The 20,349-nt window shown below is 39.2% G+C and overlaps 1 protein-coding gene and 1 pseudogene across 3 annotated transcripts; both read left to right on the forward strand.

Moving 5' to 3' along the window:
* The window catches only part of LOC125777343 (ficolin-1-like), a 40,549-nt pseudogene extending 39,370 nt beyond the window's left edge, over positions 1–1,179 (forward strand).
* LOC115066412 (techylectin-5A-like) lies at positions 55–13,998 on the forward strand. Of its 3 annotated transcripts, none has more exons than XM_049452018.1 (3): positions 55–580; positions 13,366–13,489; positions 13,563–13,998. In XM_049452018.1, exons 1-3 carry the CDS (start codon positions 55–57, stop codon positions 13,717–13,719), a joined length of 807 nt encoding a protein of 268 aa, XP_049307975.1. In that variant the 3' UTR covers positions 13,720–13,998. The 3 variants fall into 3 exon arrangements, with proteins under 3 accessions (XP_049307975.1, XP_029407520.2, XP_049307974.1); XM_049452017.1 differs by lacking the exon at positions 55–580 and adding an exon at positions 6,387–6,603 and having other exon boundaries at positions 13,039–13,489; XM_029551660.2 differs by lacking the exons at positions 13,366–13,489; positions 13,563–13,998 and adding an exon at positions 787–1,179 and having other exon boundaries at positions 55–713.
* The last annotated feature ends 6,351 nt before the right edge of the window (positions 13,999–20,349 follow it).

Genomic DNA, 20,349 nt, shown 5'->3' on the forward strand with positions numbered 1-20,349 from the left:
AATAGCGCAGTTGAATGCCTCAGGAGGGTTACTTTGTAAAATAAATTCGCGAAGATGTGCAGACAACAGTGGTTCTCGTTGCTTTTAGCTTTGCTGCTAATTTACTGTTGTCTCGGTGCCATTAGAGCAAGCATTGCGGGAAACGATGACCTGCCTATGAAATATATACCGTCGAACTGCAATGAAGCAGTTAATTTGGCGGGAAGCAAAGCAAAAAGCGGTATATATAAAATTGGATTGCCACAGCCACAAGGTGCTGTTAAAGAGTTTTATGTTTATTGCTTGCTGGATCCGTTGGGTGGAGAGGCCTGGACGCTAATACAACGACGACAGGACGCATCTATACACTTTTATCGGGGCTGGGAAGAGTACAAGAACGGCTTTGGCAACTTAAATACGAATTTCTTTATTGGTCTCGATAAATTACATGCCCTAACGGAATCACAGTTGCACGAATTATGGATCGAGTTGAAGGACTTCGACGGTGTGGAGAAGCATGCCATGTACGACAGTTTTGCCATTACAGACGAGGACCAAAAATATGCAATGAATATTTTAGGCACATATTCGGGCACAGCAGGTGACGCCTTAACCGAGCTACACAGTGGCGCCAAGTTCAGCACAATCGGCCAGAATAATAGCGAGCGTGGTTTCGATTGCGCAGATTTATATAAAGGCGGTTGGTGGTATGGAAAGGATAATTGCCACAAAAGGTAAATTTACATATTTACTAATATAAGCATATATTAAAATAAAAATTTGGTTGACGTTGCTTTCAACTTTCAGTAACTTAAATGGAGTCTACCATAATGGCTACTTTAGTACTTTTGCTGAAGGTATAGTTTGGAGGGATTGGCATGGAGACTACTATTCTATGAAATATGTGCATATGGCAATTAGACCGAAAGATCTGCGTATCGGTAATAAATTAGTGAACTAATAAGTAACAATGGCGTGGTCACAAAGCCCTTATAGGAAGGAAGCAGATTCAAGCACTCTTTTAACCTGGATTATGTCACCGCAACATTCTAAACCCAAACCAAACAATGACGGTAAGCTGCAGGTCTGTTCGTCAGCATGAAGTCAACCAACCTACATATATATTTAGATAAGTATACATTATAATAGAAACTACTTTGCAGAATGTCAAATAAAGTGAAATGATTCGGATTAAATAAATTGTAGTTTTTTGGATCTAAATCTATCAAAAACACTTATCACCGAGAGCCTTTTGCAACATTCTGATCGCTTTGTCACTAAAAATTTGATTCCACATACAAAATTTAAAAGAACTTCTTTATTGAAGAATTTCGTTTATGTACTTCAGAAAGACAGGCGTATACTAAAACCTAACAATTACTTTGTTGTGACTGACACACATTCCAATCTAAAAAAAACAATCCACAAATGGGTTTTCGCGCGAAATTTAAATTGAAAAAGCTTACTATTTTTGACCACAATATTCAAGTGGGAGTTCTAAAGAAGTTATTGAATACCCTTTGGGTATACTGGCATAGTATAATTAAAAAAAAACTCCCCCGGAATTTCAATAATACAACTCACAGATTGACCAATATTTTCGATAAAAGATATACTAAAGCATAAATCATACTAAATTTCTTCGAAAGCAGTCTGGTGCCCTGGGATATGTGATTTCACCAAAAAGTGGGCGGTATCACGACCATTGTCCAATTCTTACACCGGCTATCATAAAGCCCTGTCATATCATCTCGGATGTAAAAATTAATATCTCAAGCGAAATATGCTATTGACTCATTGCGCTCTTAGGAGCTATTCGAATTAAACTTTTTAGAGGGCGGGCACACCCACGATTTTCAATTGTTTGTCCACACCAGCTGCTTGCCACAGAGACCCCTTCTGCTAAGTTAGAGTTTTATATCTTAACTTATTTCTTCATTGCGGCATTTTGTATATCTGTCTCGATTATTTTTAGGTGATCAAAACTGTTATTATACTCCGTAGCAATATGTTGTAAGAGTATAAAAATGCCCATAACTTCGTTAATTTTACTCCAACCGACTTAAATTTCGACAACAAATCCGAAAAATATTTAAAAACCCTGCTCTCCCATGTGTAAAGATTCTCGCTTTTTATTTTTAATCAAATTGAATTCATGCGAGCAGAGAAATCATAATCGTAGAAGCTTTTTGAAAATAATTGTTAAAATACTCGTATGGCTATATTTTCGTCGGTTGGTGAACAAAATATATTATACTTAGGTACTTTCTTTTTCTTTATTGAAGAAGAAACCGATTAACACGGTTTCTGCCGAGTTAACAACAGCGCGGCAGTCGGTTCTTCTTTTCGCAAGGTGGCGCTAATTGGATATTCCAAACGAAGCCAGGTCCTTCTCCACTTTGTCCTTCCAAAGGAGTGGAGGTCTTCCTCTTCATCTGCTTTCTCCGGCGGGTACTGTGTCGAATACTCCAGCTCTGAGAGTGTTTTCGTCCATTCGGTTGACGTGACCTAGCCAACGTAGCCGCTGTCTTTTAATTCACTGAACTACAAGTATGTCAATGTCGTCCTATATCTCATACAGCTCATCGTTCTATCGAATGCGAAGTAGCACTTGCTTGTCTTGTCGAAGTAGCACTTGCTTGTCTGATAACAGGAGATATTTCGTCTTGTCCTCGTTCACCACCAGACCCATTTACTTCGCTGCCTTATCCATTCTGCAGAATGAATAAAATTGAAATTCAATGCAATAAATCTTTTGCTTAATTGTTTAATATTCATAACTAAAATTACTATTTAACAGAAAACACGATTACGTATAGATGGAACATTCCGATGGTCAGAAGGCCAACAAAAGACCTACTCACAAGTTGGAAGACCCACACGGTCGATTGCTGTTTTGTTTCGGGCTCATACGCATAGAGCCATGATTCGTCACCTGTGACAATCTTATAGACGACTTTTGAAGGACCGCGATCGTATTTTTTCAGCATTTCTTTACACCAATCCACACGAGCCTTTTTTTGAGCGATTGTCAAATTATGCGGGATCCAACGAGAACAAACTTTTTTTACGGCCAGGTGTTCATGCAATATCCAATGTATGCTGGTGGGAGAAATGCATAGGCATGCCTCTATCTGAAGGTATGTTATATGACGGTCTTGCATTATCAGTTCACGTACGGCATCGATGCTTTCTGGCACAACGGCTGTTTTTGGACGATCTTCACGGAATTTGTCTTTGAGCGAGCGTCAACCACGATTGAATTCCTTGTACCAGTTTTTCATAGTCACAGTTAAATAAAACAATTTACGATTGAATGACAAAACGTTCTCAGTGATGTTATGCTAAAAGATGTCAAACTTTCTAATGGAATTGTCAGATTGCACCTGGCAACACTTAGTGTTGCCTACGCTAGAGAAATATATAGCAGCCTACGCACAAGATAATCCGGACCAATTTCAGATAATATTCCTATGTTTATGTGCCATTATATCATTTTGAACTTCAATATGTTTTCCAGAGACCAACAGCCTAAAGACTTTATCACAAACTGACCAAAAGACTCCAAACTTAAAAAACATCGAATGGTTCGTCTAAATTTTTTTTTACTTATTCAGTTTCAACAATTTTTTTGAAGCCAAATAATTTATGTTTCTTTTTATAAAAAATATGCAAAGAAATTAAATTAAAAACAAAATTAATAAACAACTGAGTTTTAAATTAACATAATTATTGATCGTTTGCTTTCATCAATAGTTCCAAGATTGTTCGTCGCTTTATCTCCCGTTCATTGGAAGGAGCAGGTTGGTCATCGATGTTTGTGTTATCGGTGCGAAAATGAGCTTCGAACGAAGAGCCAACTTTAGTTGATGAAACAAGTTTATGGCGATGATTGCCTATACCATAGCAGAGTGCACGAGTGGTTTCAACATTTTCAAAGTGGTCGTGAGGACACAAATGACGATCAACATGTGGGCCAATCACAATCCGTGATCAACAGAAATCCCATCAAAACTGTGTGTGAATCATCATTGAAATTCATGGAAATGGTAATGAACATTTCAATAACATCGATTTATTGCATTTTGACGAACATTTGGGCTTACGAAAGGTGTGTGCATGGTTTTTTCCGCACAAATTGACTGACGACCAAAAATTGCTGAGAATCAAATATTAGAAGGACGTATGTGACCGATTACTTTATCAAAAATCACATTTTAACCATTAACCACTCCACGTATTTATCTGATATGGCACCCTGCGACTTCTACCTTTCCGGAAAAATTTATTTTCCCATGAAAGGAAAGCGTTATGCAGACGTAGAGGCCACTCAAAAGGCTTGCACCGTCATACTGACGGCCGTACCGGCTAAAACACTCGTACGACAAGCTTTTGAACCACGCAGAAAGCTGTATTGAAGCAGAGGGAGACTATTTTGAGCAAAATAAATTCCTTTGAGAATTCAACCTCATTTTTCGAATTAGGAACTTTGTTTACACCGGTGTGGTGGTCATATATAAAACCAAAATACCTCAATTTAATCTTCCTTCACTTCATTTCACAATGTCTCTTTCCACCATAGCTAAAAACATAGTGGTTAAAATCTATACTAGACTAAATAGGAAGATAAACATTGAAGAAAGATCAAATATGAAATATTAAGGACATATCGTCATTCTGAACCAGCTAAACATAAGTAAAGCACAATATATTCTGCCAAGATTAGATTTCAACAACCACTTCCGGGAGAGGATACTCTCTAGACGCGAGTGAAGAAGAGGTTGATACAGTTTCTATCTATACCGACGGGTCCCAAATGGGCTGCGGAGTGGAAGTGGGCGTATACTTCTATGGTCTCGAAATCTCTCTCTCTACTCGACCGCCAAACTCGGTCCACATCTACCAAGCAGAAGTCCTAGTTATAGAGAGATCTGTGGTGTACTAATGAAAAGGACCATATACACGAAAAGCCAAGCAGCAATGCATTGTCGACGCCAACAATTAATTATAATGTAAAGAATTACTGGAGAAGGAATCTAAGCTGTCAGGCTAACTCCCCCTGTTCTTAATTTGTGCTTTCGGTCTCAGAAACATTTTCGGTAATTACAAATCAGAGGAGTTGTTCAAACAGGAATCCTCTTTAGATGAATCTTCCTTTTTCTCTGTGAGCGTCCAGCTCTAACACAAACCAGACACAAAATATTTAGAACACATCAAACCCTCCAGGCCAACTTCCGACATTTAGTTCTAATACAAATTGCTGTATTTAACATTTTAGTTTTAAAACAATTAGTTTATTTTAAACAATTTTATTTCCAGTTTTAAATATGTGCGACTTGTCTGCGACGGCAAATCTAGTTGAACTGTGTGTTGTCATCTGTTCTTGTCCGTGTTTCATTTGATTCGTCAAGTTCGGTCAATTCGTCAGGGATATAATTATGAGTATTTCAGTCCGCTTATATGTTCCCTTGTTACATTTATGTATGTATATTTTCGTTGTTGTTTATTTAGTTTTTTGCCTACGATTTCATCTTCTCTTATGAAAGGATCAAATAAGTGAGCATTAATAATGTAGAATTTCTCAACGGTACGAATAGGCTGTTAAGGCGCTATTACAGTCAGAATTTTCAAAAACTCATTTTTTTATTTTATTTTCTTAATGCACATTCATATAACTAAACACACACACACACGAGCTTCTTAAATATATTTTTTAGTAATTAATAGTAGACTTTTCCTCACCTTTAAATATTTTTTTTATAAACAACTTAAGGTCGAAAAATCGGTTATATTTTTTAGAAACCATCATTATATTAAAAAAAATTTATAGTACCTACATTCATCGCTAAAGACATTTTCCTAAGCAGCAACGTCTCTCAAAAAGTCAAAAAATCAGAAACCAATTGGCAATGAAGAGCTCTAATCGCCATCTACACATCCATTCTTTTTAGCGACTTACCAAATGTACCCCACTAATTTTACCGTTCACCAACACAAACGGTGCCAAGTGACCTCAGCTCTGTCTTATTATCAAAGAAGGTATTTAATTAAATTGAACCATTCAAAAGTCTCACTTATGTTGCTTAATGGTGTCGGTATATAATCAATAGAGTTCTTTATGACAAATATTATCTGCCATGTAGATAATGCCCAATTTCTTTTTATTTAAAATTGCTGTGGAGAATACATAAAGCTAAGCCATATCGAACCTGTAAATTGTATCTTAATTTTTGGAACTTCTACAACAATCAAAACCTTTGTTACAGTTGCTATTTCATATCCCTAAGCTTAGTTACTGCTACTCAAACAAAGTTTGTCTTTCTTCTAAAGACATGTGCCAGGGCACCCATCTCCCGAAGTGAAATCGTATAAATAGCGCAGTTGAATGCCTCAGGAAGGTTATTTAGTAAAGTAAATTCGCGAAAATGTGCAGACAGCAGTGGATCTCGTTGCTTTCAGCTTTGTTGCTAATTTACTGTGGTGTCGGTGCCAGTACAGCACGCATTGCGGGAAACGATGACCTGCGTATGAAATATTTACCGTCGAACTGCAATGAAGCAGTTCATTTGGCGGGGAGCAAAGCTAAAAGTGGAATATATAAAATTGGATTGCCAATGCCACAAGGTACTGTTAAAGAATTCTATGTTAACTGATTGGTGGATCCATTGGGTGGAGAAGTCTGGACGCTAATACAACGACGACAGGACAAATCTATAGATTTTCATCGTGGCTGGGAAGAGTATAAGATCGGCTTTGGCAACTTAAATACGAATTTCTTTATTGGTTTCGATAAATTACATGCCCTAACGGAATCACAGTTGCACGAATTATGGATCGATTTGAAGGACTTCGACGGTGTGGAGAAGCATGCGATGACGCCTTAACTGAGCTACACGGTGGCGTCAAGTTCAGCACATTCGATCAGAATAATAGCGACCGTGATTTCAATTGCGCAGCTATATATAATGGCGGTTGGTCCTATGGAAAGGACACTTGCGTGCAAAGGTAAATTTACATATTTACTAATACAAGCATAAATGAAAATAATAAATTAATTAACGTTTCTCTCAACTTACACCAACTTAAATGGACTCTACCGCCGTGATTTTTTTAGTTATGTTGGAGGTCGTCAATCTGTTGGTTATGGTGGAGGTATAATTTGGTCAGGTTGGGGTGAAATCTTCTATTTTATTGAATATGTGCATATGGCAATTAGACCGAAAGACCTGCGTATCGGTAATAAATTAGTGAACTAATAAGTAACAATGACGTGTTCACAAAGCCTTTATAGGAAGAAAGCAGATTCAAGCACTCTTTTAACCCGGATTACGTCACTGCAACATTCAAACCCAAACCAAACAATGATGACAAACTACAGTTATATTCGTGAGCATAAAGCCAAAGCCAAATTGCATCAATAATTCTTACTTCGTAAAGTGCGATCGTATTGCCTAATGCTCCAAACACAGTTAATCAATTCACTTTATATACTAAATAATATAAGCGAATGTTAACGTGCGAATTGTGTGTGCTCTCTCTTTTGTCCATACTTTTTGACGAGTGGGTTGACGTGCAGCAGTGGTGTATTGAGCTGTGTTTTGCTAGGGTGGGCCGGGTAGAGTGGGTGGAGGCTTAATTATTTTAAACAATAAGTAAACATTATAATAGAATATAAACGATTAATAAAATATAAGGAAAGAAATATTTAAAACAAAATCTTGAATCTGCTTTCATCAAGTTCCTATTCGATTTCATTTAAAAATATCCTGCATTTCGGTACACTATTTTGAATAAATGGTACCATGAATTTTTCTTAACTTTAAGCCAATACACGCATAAGGTCCTCAAATACTTCATCTTCTATAGTTTTACCCTCTGCTGCAAAACAAAAAAGATTTCAATAAGCATTAGAGCATATACTGTTGTTAATTCTATTAACTTTAAAAGTCGTTACTTCTCACTAATTCTCGGCATATTTATTTGTTACAAATGAAAAACAGCTGAGTTATAGCAAAATCGCTAGAGAGTGCTCATTTAGTTCATATTGCCATTTTGCCTCTTTGCTATTTGTATATATGTAAATGCCAAATTAAATGTGTACCATGATAGTTTTTCCAACAGCTTGTAAGATTTTGTAATAAATAACCCAATTCCAAGAGTATGTCTAATTAAATATATGTAATTTAATTCGTACGAATTTTTTTATGTCTGACAATACTTTTCCAGAAATTATTACCTACAAGTTTGTACATTGAATTCGTTTGTTCTCATTCGTTTATCTCTAGTTTACTTTACAAAATATGTGTCTGAGGTTTTTGTATTGATGACCAATTAATCATCTTACTATTCACTTTCTCACTATCAGTATTGTCTATCGAGAAAAAGAAGAGTTTGTATACTCTTGCAACCCGTTTCTACAAAGTGTTGGGTTGTCAAAAAAGTCTTGCGGTATTTGCGCTGGTTGGCGCTGAAAGCGCGTGTTCTAGTTTTATTCGTCGCATCGGGTCATGATATATCATTTTGGAAAGCTCATTTCACGCGCTAACACGTGTTTGATTGATTGTCGTTTCTTTTAAGTCGTTCGTGAGTTATAGCGTCGCAAACATGGAGCAAAATAAAGAGAAAATACGGCATATTTTACAGTACTACTACGATAAAGGCAAAAATGCATCTCAAGCCGCCAATAAAATTTGTGCAGTTTATGGACCCGATACAGTTTCCATTTCCACCGCACAACGATGGTTTCAACGTTTTCGTTCTGGTGTAGAGGTGGTCGAAGATGCGCCACGCTCCGAAAGGCCTGTCGTCGAAAATTGCGATAAAATCGCTGAATTGGTCGAAAAAGACCGGCATAGTAGTCATCAAACCGTTATAAACCATTTGAAGAAGCTTGGAGTCACTAAGAAGCTCGATGTATGGGTGCCACACGAATTGATTCAATAAAAATACCGCAAGACTTTTTTGACAACTCAATATAATACAATAGATTTTTTCACTTAACAATTGAACGTTTGAGCGGGATAAATATACAGTTAGATATATATTAGGGTGATTAAAAAAAAAAAAGTTTTTTGTTTTTTTCGTTTGGTACTCGGAAAAATAGGTTCCTATACACCTCTAAGAAAGCCTCTCTAAGCATAAGTTCTTAATTGTAACGGGAAGGTCCTCCTACATACAGTTTTCTATTTTTTCTTATTATCAGATAGATATCTCACTTCCAACTACTTGAAAAAATATCTTGTTCCTCAGATTTTGTAGGAAATTAAATGCTCTATAAAAAAGGTCTCCACAATTTTTTCGTAAGCCCAAATGTTTAAGAGATATTAACGGTTGAAGTTCGATTAATTTTGGGAACATTTTTCATTTCTTATGAATTTGACTGACCGCTTTCAACAAAATTTACTACGTGGAATTCCTATTACACATTGCAAAAATGGATAAAATCGGACAATAACCACTACTACTTCGCATATAGACAATATTAAATTCCACTTGATTCTTTCACTCCCCAGTAAGCAAATTAAGAATCAATTAATAAAACTTTGCACGAATAATGTCCTTAGTGTGTGCCACCCTGGATTAAAAAATTGTTCAAATCCAACGAAAACCATTCCAGCCCACAGGTACCGAATATTTGGACCCCAGTTCCTACAGTCGACTTTTGACCTAAAATAGTGGTCAATGCGTGAGATAAGCAATTGGAATTCAGAGAGAATTATTTTCTCATAATACGAGTAGTAATTATGATTGTTTTTTGTTCTAAAATCTACAGGGTCTTCTTTGCTGGCTAACAAATTTTTGTGGCCAATTGTATTAGCCTGTAGGGTGCTATTTCTCTCGTTTAATGTTTTCAACATTCAGATGGCTTAAGCTGACCGACGCACTTAACGCATCTTGGTTGCTTGCCATAATAGTTTAGTGTGTGGTCGAATGACTGGCAATGTTTGCATTATGGTGCGAGTATCACCTTAGGCAGAGATGCAGAGGTTCAATAGAAATAATTTAACTTGATATAGTTTTGGTTTCGTAAATCTTGTTTACATATGTTCTCCATGGACTCTAACGTTACCAAAAACATGTCGAGGATAATTTCAATTTTCAAATTGAATTCGATTGACAGCGCTCAGTGCGTTTGATACTTGCTCTTTTAAGCCATTAATAATAGATTCGGATCATAAGAAGTTTTTTATAATAACTCTAGTTTGCCGGGTTTGCTTATTCTTAAAGCTATATCAAGATATGTTCCTACTCGAAAGAGCTTTGGATACGAATCGGTAGTTTTCTATGGCGAAAGTGTTTGGCTTGTATATTCTATTATTAAAAAGTTTAGTAGCAAAATTGTTTTTAATTCCGCAATAGTATATACTTAGTTGATTATAATTACTGCCGTTCGTCTTAATGTAGCTTATTTCCGGAAGATCAGTACAATACTCCGTTGTTCGTTTTTTAGCTGGTCTTTTTTTTAATCCATTTAGTTTCTCTAGCTAATTCTTCTTTATCCTGTGAGAATTCAACCTCATTTTTCGAATTAGGAACTTTTGGAACACTTGTGAAAGGAATCTGCTGCTATTCACATAAAAAACAAAAATACCTCAATTTAATCTTCATTAACTTCACTTCACAATATATCTTTCCACCCTAGCTAAATACCAGGTGGTTAAAATCCATACTAGACTAAATAAAGTCGAACCCATTCTCCAATCGATGACGATGAAGCAGACGTTCCATTACCCGACCATGAAGAAGTTCGAATAGCGATTGCCCGCCTGAAGACAACAAAGCGGAAGGGGCCGACGGATTGCCGGCCGAGCTATTCAAACACGGAGGCGAAGAACTGATAAGAAGCATGCATCGGCTTCTTTGTAAGATTTGGTCGGACGAAAGCATGCCCAACGATTGAAATTTAAGTGTGCTATGTCCAATCCATAAAAAAGGAGACCCCAGAGACCCCACCATCTGCGCCAACTACCGTGGGATAAACCTCCTCAACATCGCGTATACAGGTATATCGAGCGTATTGTGTGAAAGACTAAAGCCCACCGTCAACAAGCCGATTGGACCTTATCAGTGTGGCTTTAGACCTGACAAATCAACAACCGACCAGATATTCACCATGCGCCAAATCTTGGAAAAGACCCTTGAAAGGAGAATCGACACATACCACCTCTTCGTCGATTTCAAAGCTGCTTTCGACAGCACGAAAAGGAGCTGCCTTTGTGCCGCGATGTCTGAACTTTGTATCCCCGCAAAGCTAAAACGCCTGTTTCAGCTGACGTTGAGCATTACCAAAACCTCCGCCGGAATCGGGAAGGACCTTTCCGAGCCTTTCGACATCAAGCGAGATTTCAGAGAAAATAGCTTCTGGAGAAAATAGTTCGAGCTGCAGAACTAAATAGAGAAGGTGCCATCTTCTATAAGAGTGTGCAACTGCTGGCGTATGGATATCATGGAAGTGGAGAGGGACCTGGCTCCGCTTGGATTAACCAATTGGCGCCACGTAGCGAAGAGAAGAAACGACTGGCGCGCTGTTGTTAACTCGGCTATAATCGCGTAAGCGCTGTCTACGCCAATTAAGAAGAAAGAAGAAGACTAAATAGGAAGATAAACATTGAAGAAAGATCAGATATGAAATATTATGGACATAGTGGTTGATACAGACTCTATCTACACCAACGGGTCCAAAATGGACTCTGGAGTGGAAGCGGATATATATGTACTTCGATGATCTCGAAATCTCTCTCTCTACTCGACCTCCAAACTCGGTCCACATCTTCCAAGCAGAAATATTAGGTATGGAGAGACCTGTGGTGCCCTAATGAAAGGAACCATATACACGGAAAGCCACAGCAGCACTGCTGGTGTACGAATAGGCTGTTAAGGCGCTATTACAGTCAGAATTTTCAAAAACTCATTTTTTTATTTTATTTTCTTAATGCACATTCATATAACTAAACACACACACATATTCTTCCGGTGAATATTTTCGAAGTATACTCAAATATGAAAAGGTGTTTCAAAGTGCTTGGAAATAAACGGCCGGACTTTAAACGTATCCTTTTCTCAGAATGGTGTTTTCAAAGCGTGTGTCTAACATTACTTAAACATCGTTAAATTAGAGTAGCCTCAAATTTCAACACGAGCTTTTTTTCTCACCTTTAAATATTTTTTTCTAAACAATTTAAGAACGAAATTTTGCCCAAAAATCGATTTTTTTTTAGAATGACCATTTTGTTAAAAAATTTATTTTGCAGTACCTACAAAGCGCCGCTAAAGACATTTTCCTAAGCGGCAACCCTTCTCAACAAATTTGAGAAAAACCAAAACGTCAAAAAATTAAAAACCAATTGGCAATGAAGAGCTCTAATCGCCATCTACACATCCATACTTGTTGCCGACATACCAAATGTACCCCACTAATTTTACCGTTCACCAACACAAACGGTGCGAAGTGACCTCAGCTCTGTCTTAATATCAAAGAAGGTATTTAATGAAATTGAACCATTGCAAAAGTCTTACTTATGTCGCTAAATGGGGTCGGTTTATATACAATAGAGTTCTTTATGATAAATATTATTATCTGCCATGTAGATAATGCCTAATTTCTTTTTATTTAAAATGGCTGTGGAAAATACATAAGGCTATGCCATATCGAACCCGTAAATTGCATCTTAATTTTTGGAACTTCTACGACAATCAACGCCTTTGTGACAGTTGCTATTTCAAATCCCTAAGCTTAGTTACAGCTGCTCAAACAAAGTTTACGTTCTGAAGTCATCTGCCAGGGCATCCATCTCACGAAGTGAAATCGTATAAATAGCGCAGTTGAATGTCTCAGGAGGATTATTTTGTAAAGTAAATTCGCGAAGATGGGCAGACAACAGTGGTTCTCGTTGTTTTTAGCTTTGCTGCTAATTTACTGTGGTCTCGGTGCAGCAAGCAGTGCGGGATACGATGACCTGTGTATGAAATATTTACCGTCAAACTGCAATGAAGCAGTTCATTTGGCGGGGAGCAAAGCAAAAAGCGGTATATATAAAATTGGATTGCCACTGCCACAAGGTACTGTTAAAGAGTTCTATGTTTATTGTTTGCTGGATCCATTGGGTAGAGAGGCCTGGACGATAATACAACGACGGCAGGACAAATCTATACATTTTTATCGTGGCTGGGAAGAGTACAAGAACGGCTTTGGCAACTTAAATACGAATTTCTTTATTGGTCTCGATAAATTACATGCCCTAACGGAATCACAGTTGCACGAATTATGGATCGAGTTGAAGGACTTCGATGGTGTGGAGAAGCATGCCATGTACGACAGTTTTGCCATTACAGACGAGAGCCAAAAATATGCAATGAATATTTTAGGCACATATTCGGGCACAGCAGGTGACGACTTAACTGAGCCACACGGTGGAGCCAAGTTCAGCACATTCGATCAGAAAGGTGGTAGTGATTGCGCAGACTTATTTAAAGGAGGTTGGTGGTATGGAAAGGGTACTTGCGTGGAAAGGTAAATTCACACATTTACTAATACAAGCATATATCAAAATAAAAATTTGGTTGACGTTTCTTTCAACTTACAGCCACTTAAATGGAGTCTACCATAATGGCTCCTATAATACTACTAAAGCTGAAGGTATAATTTGGTCGAAATGGCATGGATCCGGATATTCTATGAAATATGTGCATATGGCAATTAGACCGAAAGATCTGCGCATCGGTAATAAATCAGTGAACTAAAATTGGAATAATAAGTAACAATGACGAGGTCACAAAGCCCTTATAGGAAGACTGTAGATTCAAGCACAATTCTTACCAAACTACATAAATATTTAGTTAAGTAAACACTATAACAGAATATAAACGAATAGTAAGAAAACTACTCTGCGGTATGTCAAATAAAGTGAAATGATTCGGATTAAATAAATTGTAGTTTTTCGTTGTTCGTGAACCAACGAATATTGGTGGTGCATTCTGAACGATGAACTTCAACTTCAATTCAAACAAGTAAACAACAAATATCACGTCTTTATAATATTAGTATAGATAAATTTATGCTCTGGGCAGGGTATACTATTATGTTTGCCGTGAAGTTCGTAACACCTAAAATATAGATAATATACTATACATTGATGTATAATAGTGAGACTCTAGTTAGGAGTAGCTTTACACAATCGATGCATAACACTCAGATGGTATTCGCTGTTGACAGTTTGGCTGGTCGAAAGGAATTCGGAGCGCACCACACACCTCGATATTCGAAGGAAACTGTCAACATAACCTTTCGTGATATCCTAGTAGTCGGAAAGCATGGTTTCACAGATGTTAACGCGACTGCACGTGGAACCAAAACCAAACGTGCTCTCATTTTTCCAATGCCAAAATTATATTTCAAAATATTTCTCACGGATATTCGGATATTTCAACGGTGGCAGTAATGTCTCTGACTGGGAATCGTCAATTCCCAAGCACCAATTCCTTTATTTTATAGACGAGTTGATCATCAGTTAATGTTGATGGCCGTCGGACCTGGTTTGCCGTGAACGCGTTCTGAACCCCCTTTGAATAATTTGTACCAATCAAAAACACTTAACACTGAAGGCCTTTTTCAACATTTCAGACGTTTCGTCATCAGAAATTTGATTCTGCATACAAAATTGAAAGGAACTTCATTGTTTACTAACTTCACTCATCATCAAAATCGCCGAATGCACTTTATGTACTTCAGAAAGACAAGCTATACTAAAACCTAACAATTACTTTGTTGTGACTGGCAGTCATTCCAACCTAAAAAAATTTTAATATATTTTTACGAGAAATTTAAATTAAAAAGTCGTATTATTTTTTACCCCACTATTCAACTGGAAGTTTTGAAAAGTTATTGATCCTGTGGATGTACAGCCATAAAAAAATTGGAATTTCAATAAAACGGCTCACAGATTGACCGAGGTTTTCGAATTGGATCTTTTATCCACATATTTGGTACATAGGAGCTTGAAAAGTTTTGCTTGGAGTTGAACAATTTTGTATTATAAAAAGGCATGCCTTAAAGGAATTATAAGTAGGTGTGGTTGTAGTCCGATTTCGCAATTTTCGCACTGTGAAATGGAAAGGTGAGAAGAATTCCATGTATAAAATTTCATCGAAAGCGGTCAGTCGGGTCCCCTGACCAAAAAGTGGGCAGTGCCACGTCCATTGTGCAATTTTTATACCGGCTTCCTTAAAGACCTCTCGTACTATCTGACTTTTAGCAGTGCTTAACAATAACGTTATATGGGAAATGGACGGAATTAACTTCGAATTTCATCCATTTTTACAATGTCGATAGAGTTGCTGAACCAATTTGCTCCGAGCGAATTTGGTTATTATATCTTGAGTGGTTTAGGATATATGTACATTAAGCCAAGTAGAGAGCGGAACCACGCCAATTTTTTGAAAATCTTTATTTTTGAAAATTATTTCTTTCGTATGTTAGCCGCGTCTACGTCCCAGATGGTCGATGCATTGGATTTATTTTACGATGAAATTTTTTACAATTAGATACTTCGTATTGCCTCATAAAGTAATAAAATATAAGGAACCGAAAACATACCGTTGACAGTTGTAATTGCCTAAACTGATTTTTGTATGTAAAGCAACAATATTTTTTTTTGTAACAAGTGAAAAATGTATCATTTTTGCATTACCAGATGGAAATTAAGGGCTCTACGGACAGATTTCGTGATATTACTTAACCCATATGTGAGCACCCAGTTTTAGCCACGTTAATGTGCACCCAGGGTACCCGGGTGCCCACCACTATGTTAAAATACTTTCGCAGTTTGGAAGCGAACGAAATTCTGAAAAAACAATTTAATAATTCTCTTAAGAGAATATAACGAGTATTTTATCTATGTATGACTCTTGTCGCACATTTTATTTTTCTGGAAGAGAAATCCGGATAGGGATTTTCCGCACTCTGCGAGAGGGACATGGTCAGTTTCCACTTTTACACGTCGACACGTGTTCGAAATGATTGTAGTTGTGGTAGTATCGAAGAATGGGCTCATTTCCGTGACTTCGGAGTACACAGTGATGCAGCTTGGCAACTGTGAATCAAAGAGAAGTGAACAGTTGATGAGGAATGTTGTGTAAAGCACGGAAAGTCGACTGCGTCGATGAGCGTAGAGCGGTTTCATGAGTGTTTATTGGTGGCTAATTTAGACTCGTTCTAAAAAGAAGGAATATCTGGATAATAATAGAAGAAGATAAGATCTCAGAAAATGAAGATGATAGCGAAGATAAAGATTGGCTTCCACTCTCTGGCACAGCGAACATTCCTGCAACATATGGTGCAACTGCAAGTGAGACGTTCAAAAGGGAAGGGAAGGAGTGAGTCAGAAGAGAGTGAAGTAGACGACACAGCCGCAGGTGTATCGACGGCGTTCGGTAACTGTGCCAGAAATGTATGCGTTCATTGGGATTCTGATTTGCTCTGGCGCTAATAATTCGAATACGGTTCATACTATCAATATATGGAAGAGTAACTCGTATTTTTTTTATCGTGCGGAGATAGATTTCAACAGATTTTGACCTCTTTTGCGTTATACTAATTTTAAAGATGCCAACACACGTCAAGCTTCTTCTTCTTCTTCTTTACTGCCGTAAGCACCGCTTACGCGATTATAGCCGAGTCAACAACAGCGCGCCAGTCGTTTCTTCTCTTCGCTACGTGGCGCCAATTGGATATTCCAAGCGAGGCCAGGTCCTTCTCCACTTGGTCCTTCCAACGGAGTGGAGGTTTTCCTCTTCCTCTGCTTCCCGCGGCGGGTACTGCGTCGAATACTTTCAGAGCTGGAGTATTTTTATCCATCCGGACAACATGACCTAGCCAGCGTAGCCGCTGTCTTTTAATTCGCTGAACTATGTCAATGTCGTCGTATATCTCGTACATCTCATCGTTCCATCGAATGCGATATTCGCCGTGGCCAACGCGCAAAGGACCATAAATCTTTCGCAGAACCTTTCTATCGAAAACTCGCAGCGCGGACTCCTCAGATGTTGTCATCGTCCAAGCCTCTGCGCCATATAGCAGGACGGGAATTATGAGCGACTTATAGAGTTTGGCTTTTGTTCGTCGAGAGAGGACTTTACTTCTCAATTGCCTACTCATTCTGAAGTAGTACCTGTTGGCAAGAGTAATCCTGCGTTGGATTTCCAGGCTGACATTGTTAGTGGTGTTAATGCTGGTTACCAAACAGACGAAATTATCTACAACTTCAAAGCTATGACTGTCAACAGTGACGTGGTGGCCTAGGCGCGAGTGCGACGACTGTTTGTCTGATGACAAGAGCTATTTCATCTTACCCTCGTTCACTACCAGACCCATTTGCGTTGCTTACTTGTTCAGTCTGGAGAAAACAGAACTAACGGTGCGGGTGTTGAGGCCGATGATATCAAAATCATCGGCATACGCCATCAGCTGTACACTCTTATAAAAGATTGTACCTGCTCGATTAAGTTCTGCAGCTCGAATAATTTTCTCCAGCAGCAGATTGAAAATGTCGCGCGATAGGGAGTGGCCTTGTCTGAAACCTTGTTTAGTATCGAACGTCTCGGAGAGGTCCTTCCCGATCCTGACGGAGCTTTTCGTGTTGCTCAACGTCAGTTTACACAGCCGTATTAGTTTTGCGGGGATACCAAATTCAGACATCGCGGCATAAAGGCAGCTCCTTTTCGTGCTGTCGAAAGTAGCTTTGAAATCGACGAATAGGTGGTGAGTGTCGATTCTCCTTTCACGGGTCTTTTCCAAGATTTGGCGCATGGTGAATATCTGGTCGGTTGTTGATTTACCAGGTCTGAAGCCACACTGATAAGGTCCAATCAGTTTGTTGACGGTGGGCTTTAATCTTTCACACAATACGCTCGATAGAACCTTGTACGCGATGTTGAGGAGGCTTATCCCACGGTAGTTGGCGCAGATTGTGGGGTCTCCTTTTTTATGGATTGGGCATAGCACAGTTAGATTCCAATCGTTGGGCATGCTTTCGTCCGACCATATTTTACAAAGAAGCTGATGCATGATCCTAATCAGTTCTTCGCCTCCGTGTTTGAATAGAACGGCCGGCAATCCATCGGCCCCTTCCGCTTTGTTGTCTTCAGGCGGGCAATCGCTATTCGAACTTCTTCATGGCCGGGTAATGGAACGTCTGCTGCATCGTCATCGATTGGGGTATCGGGTTCGCCTTCTCCTGGTGTTGTGCGTTCACTGCCATTCAGCAGGCTGGAGAAGTGTTCCCTCCATAATTTAAGTATGCTCTGGGCATCGGTGGCTAGATCACCTTGGGGGGTTCTACAAGAGTATGCTCCGGTCTTGAAACCTTCTGTAAGTCGCCGCATCTTTTCGTAGAATTCTCGAGCATTACCCCTGTCGGCCAGCTCTTTGTACTGACTCATTTCGGTTTCTCTCTTTTTTTGTCTACAAATGCGTCTAGCTTCCCTCTTCAACTCTCAGTATCTATCACATCCCGCAAGTGTTCTGGTCCCTCGTAACGTTGCGAAGTAGGCAGTCTGTTTTCTCTCCACTACGACGCGGCACTCCTCGTCGTACCAGCTGTTCTTTTGCACTTTCCGAAAACCAATGGTTTCGTGTGTAGCTCTACGTAAGGAGCTTGAAATGATGTCCAACAATTCCCATATACCGAGTTGCTGATGAGTGCTCACAGAGAGCAGGAGTGCAAGTGGAGTAGAAAATCTTTCGGCTGTCTGTTCTGACTGCAGCTTCTCTACGTCGAACCTTCCTTGGGTTTGTTGAAGTGCGTTTTTTGCTGCACATGGGCGGCTGCGTATCTTGACTGCAACAATATAGTGGTCCGAGTCAATGTTAGGACCTCGGAGCGCACGCACATCTAAAACACTGGAGACATGTCTTCCGTCTATCACAACATGATCGATCTGGTTGGTGGTTTTTCTATCCGGAGAAAGCCAGGTAACTTGATGAATCTTCTTATGCTGGAAACTGGTATTACAGATAACTATATTTCGGGCACCGGTGAAGTCGATCAGCCTCAACCCATTTGGGGATGTTTCGTCGTGGAGGCTGAATTTACCGACCGTAGTGCCAAAGATACCTTCTTTGCCCACCCTGGCGTTGAAGTCGCCAAGCACGATTTTGACATCGTGGCGGGGGCATCTCTCATAATTGCTCTCCAAGCACTCATGAAAGGCATCTTTGGTCGCATCGTCCTTCTCTCCCGTCGGGACGTGGGAGCAAATCTGCGATATGTTGAAGAACTTCGCTTTGATGCGGATTGCGGCTAGACGTTCATTCTCCGGAGTGAATAATAGTACTCGGCGACGGAGACTCTCTCTCCCACCACAAATCCAACACCAAACTCGTGCTCCTTTATATGCCCACTGTAGTAAATGATCTACTCGTCTCTGTCCTTGTCCCGTCCATCGCATTTGGATTGGACGGCGGTGATGTCAGCCTTTATTTTCATGAGGACATCAACCATCTGGGCAGCGGCACCTTCCCAATTAAGGGACCGGACATTCCAGGTGCATGCCCTCAATTCGTAGTCCTTATTTCGTTTGCCATGGTCGTCATCAAAAGGGGGGTCTCTCATCCGAGGCTGATTGTTGATTTTCATTGGTAAGATTTTTTACGTGGCGGGTCCCAAACCCAGCGCACAACCCTGCGGAGGGGATATTTCGCCTTCTCACTTTAGCTCGCCTTCAAACGGATGTTCTTAGGCTACCCAGAGGATACTTGGTCAAAGACCGGAAGTCGTGAGCTGCTTGAGTCATATGTAAAAGAATCGTTTCTGGCCACTCCCAAGTGAATGGCGATCAGAGAACTTTCCTCACTTGCGTGAACTTCTACACATGACTCCATCCTCCACACGTCAAGCACGTACAGAAAATTATAAAGCTGCTCTTATACGTGATTTATGGACAATGTTAAACGCAAATTTGGGTAAAGTTTACAAACCTACGGAAAATTTCACAATCAATGAGCAGCTTTATCCTTATCGTGGGCACACAAAATTCACACAATGCATTCCTTCGAAACCCGCTAAATTCGGCATACAAATTTAGTGGATTTGCGATGCTGAAAACGCATATGTTCGAGAAAAAAATCAAGGACAATTATTTTACGACTTTGCCTCTTGCTAAACACTTGCTTTCATGAAAATTGTAAAAAAAAACCTCATATGATTACTCATTATAATAAATATAAGACTGGCGTTGACACAATGGATCAAATGGTAAACCGATACACCACTCATAGACGCACTCAGAGATGGCCTCTTGCAATGTTTTTCAATGTCTTCGATATTGGAGACCTTTCTGCTTACTTGGAATTATTCTACCAAAATCGCTATCGAA

Source organism: Bactrocera dorsalis, chromosome 3 (assembly GCF_023373825.1).
Source record: "Bactrocera dorsalis isolate Fly_Bdor chromosome 3, ASM2337382v1, whole genome shotgun sequence".
Classification (NCBI taxonomy): domain Eukaryota; kingdom Metazoa; phylum Arthropoda; class Insecta; order Diptera; family Tephritidae; genus Bactrocera; species Bactrocera dorsalis.